Genomic DNA, 15,035 nt, shown 5'->3' with positions numbered 1-15,035 from the left:
TGACAAGTCGCCTGACAAGTCGCTCTAGTGTGAATGGAGCCTAATTCCAAAGTTGCACTAAAAATCACACCACTTGGAAGTCGCCTAGTGTGAAAGGTCTAAATCTTTTATTTTGCTAAATAATACTATGGAAAACTTTGAGAATGAAGAATAGCTCCATATATTTGATCCTGCTAGCAGTTAGATAAACTGGACCTGATCTCAGGGGGTGAAGATTTGGTGTCTTACAGGGGAATAGCTAGGAATGACTCTAATATATTTTATATACAATGTATGAGGATAGGGGAATTGAATAACTTTCCATTAGGAAGGATCTGATTTGTTGTATATAGGAGGGATCTGATTTGTTGTATATAGGAGGGATCTGATTTGTTGTATATAGGAGGGATCTGATTTGTTGGTAAATGAGGTCAGAGATGTGCTAGTCTAGTTCAATACGAAGGATACAGAGAGGCAGCCAAACGTTAGCTTAGTTCTTGTGGAAGGAATGTTAATTGTGTTAGAAGGCATTTGGATGTGATCTGCGACCTAGAATTTAGAGATAATCAATGACCAGACAAGTGGAAGGAAGCTGGGTCAAGGGAAGAAAGCAAAAGAGCTGGGTAGAGGAGTGAAGGAGGAGGAGCTGGGTAGAGGAGTGAAGGAGGAGGAGCTGGGTGGAGGAGTGAAGAAGGAGGAGCTGGGTAGAGGAGTGAAGGAGGAGGAGCTGGGTGGAGGACTGAAGGAGGAGCTGGGTGGTGGAGTGAAGAAGGAGGAGCTGGGTGGAGGAGTGAAGGAGGAGGAGGAGCTGGGTGGAAGAGTGAAAAGGAAGGAGGAGCTGAGTGGAAGAGTGAAAAGGAAGGAGGAGCTGAGTGGAAGAGTGATGAAGGGAAATTTAGTTGGAGTAAAGAAGAAGAAGGAGGAGGAGCTGGGTGGAGGAGTGAAGAAGGACAAGCTAGGTGGAGAGGTGAAGGAGAAGGAAGAGCTAGGAAGAGCTGGGTAGAGATGTGAAGGAGAAGGAAGGGCTGGGTGGAAAAGTGAAAAAGAAGAAGCTGGGTGGAGAAGTGAAGATGGAGGAGCTGGGTGGAGAAGTGAAGATGGAGGAGCTGGGTAGAGGAGTGAAGGAGGAGCTGGGTGGAGACGTGAACAAGGAACAACTGGGTTGAGGAGTGAACAAGAGACAGTTGGGTGGAGGAGTGAAGGAGGAGGAGGAAGTGGGTGGAGGAGTGAAGAAGCAGGAGGAGTTTGCAAAGGAGTGACGAAGGAAGAACTGGGTATAGGAGTGAACGAGAAGGAGGAGCTGGGTGGAGGAGTGAAAAAAAAGGAGGAGGTGGGTGGAAAAGTGAAAAAGGAAAATTTAGGAGGAGGAGTAAAGAAGAAAGAGGAGGAGCTGGGTAGAGAGGTGAAGGAGAAGGAAGAGCTGGGTAGAGATGTGAAGGAGAAGGAAGAGCTAGGCAGAGAGGTGAAGGAGAAGGAAGAGCTGGGTAGAGAGGTGAAGGAGTGGGAAGAGCTGGGTAGAGAGGTGAAGGAGGAGGAGCTGGGTAGAGAGGTGAAGAAGAAGGAAGAGCTGGGTAGAGAGGTGAAGGAGAAGGAAGAGCTGGGTAGAGAGGTGAAGAAGAAGGAAGAGCTGGGTAGAGAGGTGGAGGAGAAGGAAGAGCTGGGTAGAGAAGTGAAGGAGAGGGAAGAGCTGGGTAGAGAGGTGAAGGAGAGGGAAGAGCTGGGAAGAGAGGTGAAGGAGAAGGAAGAGCTGGGTAGAGAGGTGAAGGAGAAGGAAGAGCTGGGTAGAGAGGTGAAGGAGAAGGAAGAGCTGGGTAGAGAAGTGAAGGAGAAGGAGGAGCTGGATAGAGAGGTGAAGGAGAAGGAAGAGCTGGGTAGAGAGGTGAAGAAGGAAGAGCTGGGTAGAGAGGAGAAGGAAAAGAAGAGCTGGGTAGAGAGGTGGAGGAGAAGGAAGAGCTGGGTAGAGAGGTGAAGGAGAAGGAAGAGCTGGGTAGAGAAGTGAAGGAGAGGGAAGAGCTGGGTAGAGAGGTGAAGGAGAGGGAAGAGCTGGGTAGAGAGGTGAAGGAGAAGAAAGAGCTGGGTAGAGAAGTGAAGGAGAAGGAGGAGCTGGGTAGAGAGGTGAAGGAGAAGGAAGAGCTGGGTAGAGAGGTGAAGAAGAAGGAAGAGCTGGGTAGAGAGGTGAAGGAGAGGGAAGAGCTGGGTAGAGAAGTGAAGGACAAGGAGGAGCTGGGTAGAGAGGTGAAGGAGAAGGAAGAGCTGGGTAGAGAGGTGAAGGAGAAGGAAGAGCTGGGTAGAGAGGTGAAGAAGAAGGAAGAGCTGGGTAGAGAGGTGAAGAAGAAGGAAGAGCTGGGTAGAGAGGTGAAGAAGAAGGAAGAGCTGGGTAGAGAGGAGAAGGAAAAGAAGAGCTGGGTAGAGAGGTGAAGGAGAAGGAAGAGCTGGGTAGAGAAGTGAAGGAGAAGGAAGAGCTGGGTAGAGAGGTGAAGGAGAAGGAAGAGCTGGGTAGAGAGGTGAAGGAGAAGGAAGAGCCGGGTAGAGAGGTGAAGGAGAAGGAAGAGCTGGGTAGAGAGGTGAAGGAGAAGGAAGAGCTGGGTAAAGAGGTGAAGGAGAAGGAAGAGCTGGGTAGAGAGGTGAAGGAGAAGGAAGAGCTGGGTAGAGAAGTGAAGGAGAAGGAAGAGCTAGGTAGAGAGGTGAAGGAGAAGGAAGAGTTGGGTAGAGAAGTGAAGGAGAAGGAAGAGCTGGGTAGAGAAGTGAAGGAGAAGGAAGAGCTGGGTAGAGATGTGAAGGAGAAGGAAGAGCTGGGTAGAGAGGTGAAGGAGAAGGAAGAGCTGGGTAGAGAGGTGAAGGAGAAGGAAGAGCTGTGTAGAGAAGTGAAGGAGAAGGAAGAGCTGGGTAGAGAGGTGAAGGAGAAGGAAGAGCTGGGTAGAGAGGTGAAGGAGAAGGAAGAGCTGGGTAGAGAGGTGAAGGAGAGGGAAGAGCTGGGTAGAGAGGTGAAGGAGGAGGAGCTGGGTAGAGAGGTGAAGAAGAAGGAAGAGCTGGGTAGAGAGGTGAAGGAGAAGGAAGAGCTGGGTAGAGAGGTGAAGAAGAAGGAAGAGCTGGGTAGAGAGGTGGAGGAGAAGGAAGAGCTGGGTGGAGAAGTGAAGGAGAAGGAAGAGTTGGGTAGAGAGGTGAAGGAGAAGGAAGAGCTGGGTAGAGAGGTGAAGGAGAAGGAAGAGCTGGGTAGAGAGGTGAAGGAGAAGGAAGAGCTGGGTAGAGAGGTGAAGGAGAAGGAAGAGCTGGGTAGAGAGGTGAAGAAGGAGGAGCTGAGTAGAGAGGTGAAGGAGAAGGAAGAGCTGGGTAGAGAGGTGAAGGAGAAGGAAGAGCTGGGTAGAGAGGTGAAGGAGAAGGAAGAGCTGGGTAGAGAGGTGAAGAAGGAGGAGCTGAGTAGAGAGGTGAAGGAGAAGGAAGAGCTGGGTGGAGAGGTGAAGGAGAAGGAAGAGCTGGGTAGAGAGGTGAAGGAGAAGGAAGAGCTGGGTAGAGAAGTGAAAGAGAAGGAGGAGCTGGGTAGAGAGGGGAAGGAGAAGGAAGAGCTGGGTAGAGAGGTGAAGGAGAAGGAAGAGCTGAGTAGAGAGGTGAAGGAGAAGGAAGAGCTGGGTAGAGAGGTGAAGGAGAAGGAAGAGCCGGGTAGAGAAGCGAAGGAGAAGGAAGAGCTGGGTAGAGAGGTGAAGGAGAAGGAAGAGTTGGGTAGAGAGGTGAAGGAGAAGGAAGAGCTGGGTGGAGAGGTGAAGGAGAAGGAAGAGCTGGGTAGAGAAGTGAAGGAGAAGGAAGAGCTGGGTAGAGAAGTGAAGGAGAAGGAAGAGCTGGGTAGAGAAGTGAAGAAGAAGGAAGAGCTGGGTAGAGAGGTGAAGGAGAGGGAAGAGCTGGGTAGAGAAGTGAAGGAGAAGGAAGAGCTGGGTAGAGAGGTGAAGGAAGAGCTGGGTGGAGAGGTGAAGGAGAAGGAAGAGCTGGGTAGAGAGGTGAAGGAGAAGGAAGAGCTGGGTAGAGAAGTGAAGAAGAAGGAAGAGCTGGGTAGAGAGGTGAAGGAGAAGGAAGAGCTGGGTAGAGAGGTGAAGGAGAAGGAAGAGCTGGGTAGAGAGGTGAAGGAGAAGGAAGAGCTGGGTAGAGAGGTGAAGGAGAAGGAAGAGCTGGGTAGAGAGGTGAAGGAGAAGGAAGAGCTGGGTAGAGAGGTGAAGGAGAAGGAAGAGTTGGGTAGAGAGGTGAAGGAGAAGGAAGAGCTGGGTAGAGATGTGAAGGAGAAGGAAGAGCTGGGTAGAGAGGTGAAGGAGAAGGAAGAGTTGGGTAGAGAGGTGAAGGAGAAGGAAGAGCTGGGTAGAGAAGTGAAGGAGAGGGAAGAGCTGGGTGGAGAGGTGAAGGAGAAGGAAGAGCTGGGTAGAGAGGTGAAGGAGAAGGAAGAGCTGGGTAGAGAGGTGAAGGTGAAGGAAGAGTTGGGTAGAGAGGTGAAGGAGAAGGAAGAGCTGGGTAGAGAAGTGAAGGAGAAGGAAGAGCTGGGTAGAGAGGTGAAGGAAGAGCTGGGTGGAGAGGTGAAGGAGAAGGAAGAGCTGGGTAGAGAGGTGAAGGTGAAGGAAGAGCTGGGTAGAGAGGTGAAGGAAGAGCTGGGTGGAGAGGTGAAGGAGAAGGAAGAGCTGGGTAGAGAAGTGAAGGAGAAGGAAGAGCTGGGTAGAGAGGTGAAGGAGGAGGAGCTGGGTAGAGAGGTGAAGGAGAAGAAGGAGGAGCTGGGTGGAGAGGTGAAGGAGAAGGAAGAGCTGGGTAGAGAGGTGAAGGAGAAGGAAGAGTTGGGTAGAGAAGTGAAGGAGAAGGAAGAGCTGGGTAGAGAGGTGAAGGAGAGGGAAGAGCTGGGTAGAGAGGTGAAGGAGAGGGAAGAGCTGGGTAGAGAAGTGAAAGAGAAGGAGGAGCTGGGTAGAGAGGTGAAGGAGAAGGAAGAGCTGGGTAGAGAGGTGAAGGAGAAGGAAGAGCTGGGTAGAGAAGTGAAGGAGAAGGAAGAGCTGGGTAGAGAGGTGAAGGAGAGGGAAGAGCTGGGTAGAGAGGTGAAGGAGAAGGAAGAGCTGGGTAGAGAAGTGAAGGAGAAGGAAGAGCTGGGTAGAGAGGTGAAGGAGAAGGAAGAGCTGGGTAGAGAAGTGAAGGAGAAGGAAGAGCTGGGTAGAGAGGTGAAGGAGAAGGAAGAGCTGGGTAGAGAAGTGAAGAAGAAGGAAGAGTTGGATAGAGAGGTGAAGGAGAAGGAAGATCTGGGTAGAGAGGTGAAGGAGAAGGAAGATCTGGGTAGAGAGGTGAAGGAGAAGGAAGAGCTGGGTAGAGAGGTGAAGGAGAAGGAAGATCTGGGTAGAGAGGTGAAGGAGAAGGAAGAGCTGGGTAGAGAAGTGAAGGAGAAGGAAGAGCTGGGTAGAGAGGTGAAGGAGAGGGAAGAGCTGGGTAGAGAAGTGAAAGAGAAGGAGGAGCTGGGTAGAGAGGTGAAGAAGAAGGAAGAGCTGGGTAGAGAGGTGAAGGAGAAGGAAGAGCTGGGTAGAGAGGTGAAGGAGAAGGAAGAGCTGGGTAGAGAAGTGAAGGAGAAGGAAGAGCTGGGTAGAGAAGTGAAGGAGAAGGAAGAGCTGGGTGGAGGAGTGAAGAAGGAGGAGCTGGGTAGAGAAGTGAAAGAGAAGGAGGAGCTGGGTAGAGAGGTGAAGGAGAAGGAAGAGCTGGGTAGAGAGGTGAAGGAGAAGGAAGAGCTGGGTAGAGAGGTGAAGGAGAAGGAGGAGCTGGGTAGAGAGGTGAAGGAAGAGCTGGGTAGAGAAGTGAAGGAGAAGGAAGAGCTGGGTGGAGGAGTGAAGAAGGAAGAGCTGGGTAGAGAAGTGAAGGAGAAGGAGGAGCTGGGTAGAGAAGTGAAGGAGAAGGAAGAGCTGGGTAGAGAGGTGAAGGAGAAGGAAGAGCTGGGTAGAGAGGTGAAGGAGAAGGAGAAGGAAGAGCTGGGTAGAGAGGTGAAGGAGAAGGAAGAGTTGGGTAGAGAGGTGAAGGAGAAGGAAGAGCTGGGTAGAGAGGTGAAGGAGAAGGAAGAGCTGGGTAGAGAGGTGAAGGAGAAGGAAGAGCTGGGTAGAGAGGTGAAGGAGAAGGAAGAGCTGGGTAGAGAGGTGAAGGAGAAGGAGGAGCTGGGTAGAGAGGTGAAGGAGAAGGAAGAGCTGGGTAGAGATGTGAAGGAGAAGGAAGAGCTAGGCAGAGAGGTGAAGGAGAAGGAAGAGCTGGGTAGAGAGGTGAAGGAGTGGGAAGAGCTGGGTAGAGAGGTGAAGGAGGAGGAGCTGGGTAGAGAGGTGAAGAAGAAGGAAGAGCTGGGTAGAGAGGTGAAGGAGAAGGAAGAGCTGGGTAGAGAGGTGAAGAAGAAGGAAGAGCTGGGTAGAGAGGTGGAGGAGAAGGAAGAGCTGGGTAGAGAAGTGAAGGAGAGGGAAGAGCTGGGTAGAGAGGTGAAGGAGAGGGAAGAGCTGGGAAGAGAGGTGAAGGAGAAGGAAGAGCTGGGTAGAGAGGTGAAGGAGAAGGAAGAGCTGGGTAGAGAGGTGAAGGAGAAGGAAGAGCTGGGTAGAGAAGTGAAGGAGAAGGAGGAGCTGGATAGAGAGGTGAAGGAGAAGGAAGAGCTGGGTAGAGAGGTGAAGAAGGAAGAGCTGGGTAGAGAGGAGAAGGAAAAGAAGAGCTGGGTAGAGAGGTGGAGGAGAAGGAAGAGCTGGGTAGAGAGGTGAAGGAGAAGGAAGAGCTGGGTAGAGAAGTGAAGGAGAGGGAAGAGCTGGGTAGAGAGGTGAAGGAGAGGGAAGAGCTGGGTAGAGAGGTGAAGGAGAAGAAAGAGCTGGGTAGAGAAGTGAAGGAGAAGGAGGAGCTGGGTAGAGAGGTGAAGGAGAAGGAAGAGCTGGGTAGAGAGGTGAAGAAGAAGGAAGAGCTGGGTAGAGAGGTGAAGGAGAGGGAAGAGCTGGGTAGAGAAGTGAAGGACAAGGAGGAGCTGGGTAGAGAGGTGAAGGAGAAGGAAGAGCTGGGTAGAGAGGTGAAGGAGAAGGAAGAGCTGGGTAGAGAGGTGAAGAAGAAGGAAGAGCTGGGTAGAGAGGTGAAGAAGAAGGAAGAGCTGGGTAGAGAGGTGAAGAAGAAGGAAGAGCTGGGTAGAGAGGAGAAGGAAAAGAAGAGCTGGGTAGAGAGGTGAAGGAGAAGGAAGAGCTGGGTAGAGAAGTGAAGGAGAAGGAAGAGCTGGGTAGAGAGGTGAAGGAGAAGGAAGAGCTGGGTAGAGAGGTGAAGGAGAAGGAAGAGCCGGGTAGAGAGGTGAAGGAGAAGGAAGAGCTGGGTAGAGAGGTGAAGGAGAAGGAAGAGCTGGGTAAAGAGGTGAAGGAGAAGGAAGAGCTGGGTAGAGAGGTGAAGGAGAAGGAAGAGCTGGGTAGAGAAGTGAAGGAGAAGGAAGAGCTAGGTAGAGAGGTGAAGGAGAAGGAAGAGTTGGGTAGAGAAGTGAAGGAGAAGGAAGAGCTGGGTAGAGAAGTGAAGGAGAAGGAAGAGCTGGGTAGAGATGTGAAGGAGAAGGAAGAGCTGGGTAGAGAGGTGAAGGAGAAGGAAGAGCTGTGTAGAGAAGTGAAGGAGAAGGAAGAGCTGGGTAGAGAGGTGAAGGAGAAGGAAGAGCTGGGTAGAGAGGTGAAGGAGAAGGAAGAGCTGGGTAGAGAGGTGAAGGAGAGGGAAGAGCTGGGTAGAGAGGTGAAGGAGGAGGAGCTGGGTAGAGAGGTGAAGAAGAAGGAAGAGCTGGGTAGAGAGGTGAAGGAGAAGGAAGAGCTGGGTAGAGAGGTGAAGAAGAAGGAAGAGCTGGGTAGAGAGGTGGAGGAGAAGGAAGAGCTGGGTGGAGAAGTGAAGGAGAAGGAAGAGTTGGGTAGAGAGGTGAAGGAGAAGGAAGAGCTGGGTAGAGAGGTGAAGGAGAAGGAAGAGCTGGGTAGAGAGGTGAAGGAGAAGGAAGAGCTGGGTAGAGAGGTGAAGGAGAAGGAAGAGCTGGGTAGAGAGGTGAAGAAGGAGGAGCTGAGTAGAGAGGTGAAGGAGAAGGAAGAGCTGGGTAGAGAGGTGAAGGAGAAGGAAGAGCTGGGTAGAGAGGTGAAGGAGAAGGAAGAGCTGGGTAGAGAGGTGAAGAAGGAGGAGCTGAGTAGAGAGGTGAAGGAGAAGGAAGAGCTGGGTGGAGAGGTGAAGGAGAAGGAAGAGCTGGGTAGAGAGGTGAAGGAGAAGGAAGAGCTGGGTAGAGAAGTGAAAGAGAAGGAGGAGCTGGGTAGAGAGGGGAAGGAGAAGGAAGAGCTGGGTAGAGAGGTGAAGGAGAAGGAAGAGCTGAGTAGAGAGGTGAAGGAGAAGGAAGAGCTGGGTAGAGAGGTGAAGGAGAAGGAAGAGCCGGGTAGAGAAGCGAAGGAGAAGGAAGAGCTGGGTAGAGAGGTGAAGGAGAAGGAAGAGTTGGGTAGAGAGGTGAAGGAGAAGGAAGAGCTGGGTGGAGAGGTGAAGGAGAAGGAAGAGCTGGGTAGAGAAGTGAAGGAGAAGGAAGAGCTGGGTAGAGAAGTGAAGGAGAAGGAAGAGCTGGGTAGAGAAGTGAAGAAGAAGGAAGAGCTGGGTAGAGAGGTGAAGGAGAGGGAAGAGCTGGGTAGAGAAGTGAAGGAGAAGGAAGAGCTGGGTAGAGAGGTGAAGGAAGAGCTGGGTGGAGAGGTGAAGGAGAAGGAAGAGCTGGGTAGAGAGGTGAAGGAGAAGGAAGAGCTGGGTAGAGAAGTGAAGAAGAAGGAAGAGCTGGGTAGAGAGGTGAAGGAGAAGGAAGAGCTGGGTAGAGAGGTGAAGGAGAAGGAAGAGCTGGGTAGAGAGGTGAAGGAGAAGGAAGAGCTGGGTAGAGAGGTGAAGGAGAAGGAAGAGCTGGGTAGAGAGGTGAAGGAGAAGGAAGAGTTGGGTAGAGAGGTGAAGGAGAAGGAAGAGCTGGGTAGAGATGTGAAGGAGAAGGAAGAGCTGGGTAGAGAGGTGAAGGAGAAGGAAGAGTTGGGTAGAGAGGTGAAGGAGAAGGAAGAGCTGGGTAGAGAAGTGAAGGAGAGGGAAGAGCTGGGTGTAGAGGTGAAGGAGAAGGAAGAGCTGGGTAGAGAGGTGAAGGAGAAGGAAGAGCTGGGTAGAGAGGTGAAGGTGAAGGAAGAGTTGGGTAGAGAGGTGAAGGAGAAGGAAGAGCTGGGTAGAGAAGTGAAGGAGAAGGAAGAGCTGGGTAGAGAGGTGAAGGAAGAGCTGGGTGGAGAGGTGAAGGAGAAGGAAGAGCTGGGTAGAGAGGTGAAGGTGAAGGAAGAGCTGGGTAGAGAGGTGAAGGAAGAGCTGGGTGGAGAGGTGAAGGAGAAGGAAGAGCTGGGTAGAGAAGTGAAGGAGAAGGAAGAGCTGGGTAGAGAGGTGAAGGAGGAGGAGCTGGGTAGAGAGGTGAAGGAGAAGAAGGAGGAGCTGGGTGGAGAGGTGAAGGAGAAGGAAGAGCTGGGTAGAGAGGTGAAGGAGAAGGAAGAGTTGGGTAGAGAGGTGAAGGAGAAGGAAGAGCTGGGTAGAGATGTGAAGGAGAAGGAAGAGCTGGGTAGAGAAGTGAAGGAGAAGGAAGAGTTGGGTAGAGAAGTGAAGGAGAAGGAAGAGCTGGGTAGAGAGGTGAAGGAGAAGGAAGAGCTGGGTGGAGGAGTGAAGAAGGAGGAGCTGGGTAGAGAGGTGAAGGAAGAGCTGGGTAGAGAGGTGAAGAAGAAGGAAGAGCTGGGTAGAGAGGTGAAGGAGAAGGAAGAGCTGGGTAGAGAGGTGAAGGAGAAGGAAGAGCTGGGTAGAGAGGTGAAGGAGAGGGAAGAGCTGGGTAGAGAAGTGAAAGAGAAGGAGGAGCTGGGTAGAGAGGTGAAGGAGAAGGAAGAGCTGGGTAGAGAGGTGAAGGAGAAGGAAGAGCTGGGTAGAGAAGTGAAGGAGAAGGAAGAGCTGGGTAGAGAGGTGAAGGAGAGGGAAGAGCTGGGTAGAGAGGTGAAGGAGAAGGAAGAGCTGGGTAGAGAAGTGAAGGAGAAGGAAGAGCTGGGTAGAGAGGTGAAGGAGAAGGAAGAGCTGGGTAGAGAAGTGAAGGAGAAGGAAGAGCTGGGTAGAGAGGTGAAGGAGAAGGAAGAGCTGGGTAGAGAAGTGAAGAAGAAGGAAGAGTTGGATAGAGAGGTGAAGGAGAAGGAAGATCTGGGTAGAGAGGTGAAGGAGAAGGAAGATCTGGGTAGAGAGGTGAAGGAGAAGGAAGAGCTGGGTAGAGAGGTGAAGGAGAAGGAAGATCTGGGTAGAGAGGTGAAGGAGAAGGAAGAGCTGGGTAGAGAAGTGAAGGAGAAGGAAGAGCTGGGTAGAGAGGTGAAGGAGAGGGAAGAGCTGGGTAGAGAAGTGAAAGAGAAGGAGGAGCTGGGTAGAGAGGTGAAGAAGAAGGAAGAGCTGGGTAGAGAGGTGAAGGAGAAGGAAGAGCTGGGTAGAGAGGTGAAGGAGAAGGAAGAGCTGGGTAGAGAAGTGAAGGAGAAGGAAGAGCTGGGTAGAGAAGTGAAGGAGAAGGAAGAGCTGGGTGGAGGAGTGAAGAAGGAGGAGCTGGGTAGAGAAGTGAAGGAGAAGGAGGAGCTGGGTAGAGAAGTGAAGGAGAAGGAAGAGCTGGGTAGAGAGGTGAAGGAGAAGGAAGAGCTGGGTAGAGAGGTGAAGGAGAAGGAAGAGCTGGGTAGAGAGGTGAAGGAGAAGGAAGAGTTGGGTAGAGAGGTGAAGGAGAAGGAAGAGCTGGGTAGAGAGGTGAAGGAGAAGGAAGAGCTGGGTAGAGAGGTGAAGGAGAAGGAAGAGCTGGGTAGAGAGGTGAAGGAGAAGGAAGAGCTGGGTAGAGAGGTGAAGGAGAAGGAGGAGCTGGGTAGAGAGGTGAAGGAGAAGGAAGAGCTGGGTAGAGATGTGAAGGAGAAGGAAGAGCTGGGTAGAGAAGTGAAGGAGAAGGAAGAGCTGGGTGGAGGAGTGAAGAAGGAAGAGCTGGGTAGAGAAGTGAAGGAGAAGGAAGAGCTGGGTAGAGAGGTGAAGGAGAAGGAAGAGCTGGGTAGAGAGGTGAAGGAGAAGGAAGAGCTGGGTAGAGAGGTGAAGGAGAAGGAAGAGCTGGGTAGAGAGGTGAAGGAGAAGGAAGAGCTGGGTAGAGAGGTGAAGGAGAAGGAAGAGCTGGGTAGAGAGGTGAAGGAGAAGGAAGAGCTGGGTAGAGAGGTGAAGAAGGAAGAGTTGGGTAGAGAAGTGAAGGAGAAGGAAGAGCTGGGTGGAGAGGTGAAGGAGAAGGAAGAGCTGGGTAGAGAGGTGAAGAAGGAAGAGCTGGGTAGAGAAGTGAAGGAGAAGGAAGAGCTGGGTAGAGAGGTGAAGGAGAAGGAAGAGCTGGGTAGAGAAGTGAAGGAGAAGGAAGAGCTGGGTAGAGAGGTGAAGGAGAAGGAAGAGCTGGGTAGAGAGGTGAAGGAGAAGGAAGAGCTGGGTAGAGAAGTGAAGGAGAAGGAAGAGCTGGGTAGAGAGGTGAAGGAGAAGGAAGAGCTGGGTAGAGAGGTGAAGGAGAAGGAAGAGCTGGGTAGAGAGGTGAAGGAGAAGGAAGAGCTGGGTAGAGAGGTGAAGGAGAAGGAGGAGCTGGGTAGAGAGGTGAAGGAGAAGGAAGAGCTGGGTAGAGATGTGAAGGAGAAGGAAGAGCTGGGTAGAGAAGTGAAGGAGAAGGAAGAGCTGGGTAGAGAGGTGAAGGAGAAGGAAGAGCTGGGTAGAGAGGTGAAGGAGAAGGAAGAGCTGAGTAGAGAGGTGAAGGAGAAGGAAGAGCTGGGTGGAGGAGTGAAGAAGGAGGAGCTGGGTAGAGAGGTGAAGGAGAAGGAAGAGTGGAATCTTTTAATTTCTCCCTACAACACCCCGTCCTGCTTCCCTCATTATCTGACAAACCCCGCCCACCACCTGTAGAACTAGAGCCCCGCCCCTTAGACCTCTCCGTCCTCCACAGAGGCGCCGAACTCTCCTGTCCCCGCTTCAACTCGTTTTCCCGCCCCCTTCTCCATGACAACAGCGTCCTATAGAAGGCCAGTTCAGTTGTCGCTGGCGCTATTGGTTGCTGAACAAGGGAAAGCTCCGCCCCCAGCTACTGTGTGTCCCGCTCTACCCCGGAACCTTTCCCTCCTCTCTCCTTGTTTCCCGCCGTTGCTATGGGGAGTGTTGATGAAGCTGCACCCATTCAATGGGATGGCGGTGAGGAGGGTTCGTTTGAAGGAGAGCTGGGTGTGCGAGAGAGCCGGGCTGCAGCAGCGGGCGGGGGCAGGTAATGCCAGGAACACACCGAGTAACAATACTAATACGGGGCGGATTATGGCCTGCTGTAACCCGTAGCAACCATCCATAGAGGGCTTCTGTAACAATGTATTCCATAGCAACCATCTGTGGCGGGTTGCTATAATAATATTCATTATAGCAACCATCCATAGAGGGCTGTTATAATAATAATCATCACCATAGCAACCATTCATAGAAGGCTGTTATAATAATAATCATCACCATAGCAACCATGCATAGAAGGCTGTTATAATAATAATCATCACCATAGCAACCATTCATAGAGGGCTGGTATAATAATTATCATCACCATGGCAACCATCCATAGAGTTCTGCTATAATAATTTTCACCATGGCAACCATCCATGGAGGGCTGCTATAACAATAATCATCACCATGGCAACCATCCATAAAGGGCTGTTATAATAATAATTATCACCATAGCAACCATGCATAGAGGGATGCTATAATAATGTTCACCATGGCAACCATCCATAAAGGACTGGTATAATAATTATCATCACCATGGCAACCATCCATAGAGTTCTGCTATAATAATGTTCACCATGGCAACCATCCATGGAGGCTGCTATAACAATAATCATCACCATGGCAACCATTCATAGAGGGATGCTATAATAACATTCACCATGGCAACCATCCATAAAGGACTGGTATAATAATAATCATCACCATGGCTACCTTTAATAGAGGGCTGCGTTAATAATATGCACCATGGCAACCATTCACAGAGGGCTGCTATAATAATAATCATCATCACCATGGCAACTATTCATAGAGGGATGCTATAATAATATTTACCATGGTAACTGTCCATCTATAGAGGGCCTGCCATGGTGATCATTATTATAGCAGCCCTCTATGGATGGATGGTTGCCATAGTGAACATTCTTACAGCTCCCCTTTATGGGGGGGGGTGTGATGGTGAACATTACTGTAGCAACCCTCTACGGATGGAAGGCTGCTATAATAATGTTCACCATAGCAGCCATCCATCCATCCATCCATCCATAGAGGGCTGCTATAATATTGTTCACCATGGCAACCATCCATTGAGGGCTGCTGTAATACCGTCACCATGGCAACCATTCTTAGAGGGCTGCTATAATAATGTTCATCATGGCAACGACTTTTAGAGGGCTGCTGTAATAATCTTTAGAATAGCAGCCATTAACAGATGTTTGCTGTAATAAAGTATCCCAGGCCCGCTGATATAACATAGCTCATAGCAACCTTCAGTAGAAGGCTACTGTAATAATGTAGATCCATACATTCCTATAGCAATGTAACTACTGGCAACCACAGGTGGCTTCTGTAACAATATTTCCTATAGCAACCATCTGACTATTCATTAAGGGTCGTTGTAATAATTTGTCCCATAGCAACCACCAGTGGATGTTTGTTGTGATCAGGTATCCGTAGTAACCATTAACAGTTCTGCTATAATATTGTAGCCCATGGCCACTATCAATAGAATTGTCATGATATACTATGTAACCATGTATACACAGTTTAATTGGAGAAAAAGAAGTCTCACTTCTAGTGCTGCAATTTGTAGAACATACAGTATATACATAGAATTCTAACTGTACAGATTTCACCCTTTTCTCTCACTGACACTTGTAAATATGTGCTAATGCTCCTTGTATAATATTTAGCACAGCGCAGTGGTTTAGTGGTCAGCAATTCTGCAATGAGGTCCCTGGTTTAAATCCTGGCCAGGGCACTGTATGCATGTTGTCTCTGTGTTCACATCGGTAAAATCTTCATTACCATCTTTCTAGGTACGGTGGAGTCTCTGGCACTACAAGGGACGTACCGAGAGAAGATTGTCAGCTTGGGGGATGCATTTAAAAACTTCAAAAGTCTCCGTTCCCTGGACTTGTCTAGAAATATAATAATCAGTTTGCAGGTAAGTTCACTTATTGACAGCACCCTATTCAGAATTGTTCAGTAGACGTTTCAGGGCTCGTTCCCACTAGCGTGTTTTTACTCTTTCCCCATTAGCTGAAGAGGCAGCGGCTGGGGGTGTACATATGTCACAATGCCTTGGCAGGGATTATACCCTCCGTTGCTTTCAGCAGGTGTAGTGCCCGCCAAGCGCGACCCATGCAAGTGAATTGGACCTCTTAGCAAGTACCCTGCAAACGCGTACAATGCACAAGGTTGCAGCGCATGCAAGTGCAGGGTTTAAAGGGCAAAGGGTTAAAGCAGGCAGTGAGGAGGCAATACAATGCCTGTCAGATGCTCTCTGAATCCAAACACAGATCGCTTTTCAGAGACCAACACTAGTTTGAACAATCCCTAAGGCTCCGTTCACATGTAGGCGTTTTGGGGAGTTCTTCTGCTCTAGGATCAGCTCTCAAAATGCCCAACAAGACAAATCCTTTATCTAGCGGCAAAACTACAGTATATGTTCATACGCTAAACCAATCATAACTTAACAACCTCCAGCACAATCCCTGAGGAAGGGGTTTTTACCCCGAAACGTTGGATAAACCTGGAGTAGATGGTTGAGTGTATCTGCATTTTTACAATCATTAGTTTTGCCACTTTTTATTGTATATTTACTGTATTATCCTATACTTTTGTATTTTTTCTCTTTTTTTTTGTATATTTAAATAAAATTTACTAAAACCGACAAAGATTTTATACATTTGAGTTGCCTAAAAAGTCCCACCCCCAGGGGATCAAACACTTTCAGACAAGACAAATCCTATTCATTTCAGTGGCCCCTGTTCACA

The 15,035-nt window shown here is 50.1% G+C and overlaps 1 protein-coding gene across 1 annotated transcript in view; it reads left to right on the top strand.

The window, feature by feature from the left end:
• The window catches only part of LRRC36 (leucine rich repeat containing 36), a 64,898-nt gene that overhangs the window by 12,616 nt on the left and 37,247 nt on the right, over positions 1–15,035 (top strand). The window contains exon 2 of the mRNA XM_082270047.1: positions 14,076–14,203. Coding sequence (XP_082126173.1) covers positions 14,076–14,203 — 128 coding nt within the window. The remainder of the gene's footprint in view (positions 1–14,075; positions 14,204–15,035) is intronic.

The sequence above is a fragment of the Pelophylax lessonae genome (assembly GCF_965119305.1).
Source record: "Pelophylax lessonae genome assembly, chromosome: 10".
Taxonomy (NCBI): domain Eukaryota; kingdom Metazoa; phylum Chordata; class Amphibia; order Anura; family Ranidae; genus Pelophylax; species Pelophylax lessonae.
Note: the sequence above shows the minus strand (reverse complement) of the source record. Positions and strands in the feature narration are given on the sequence as shown.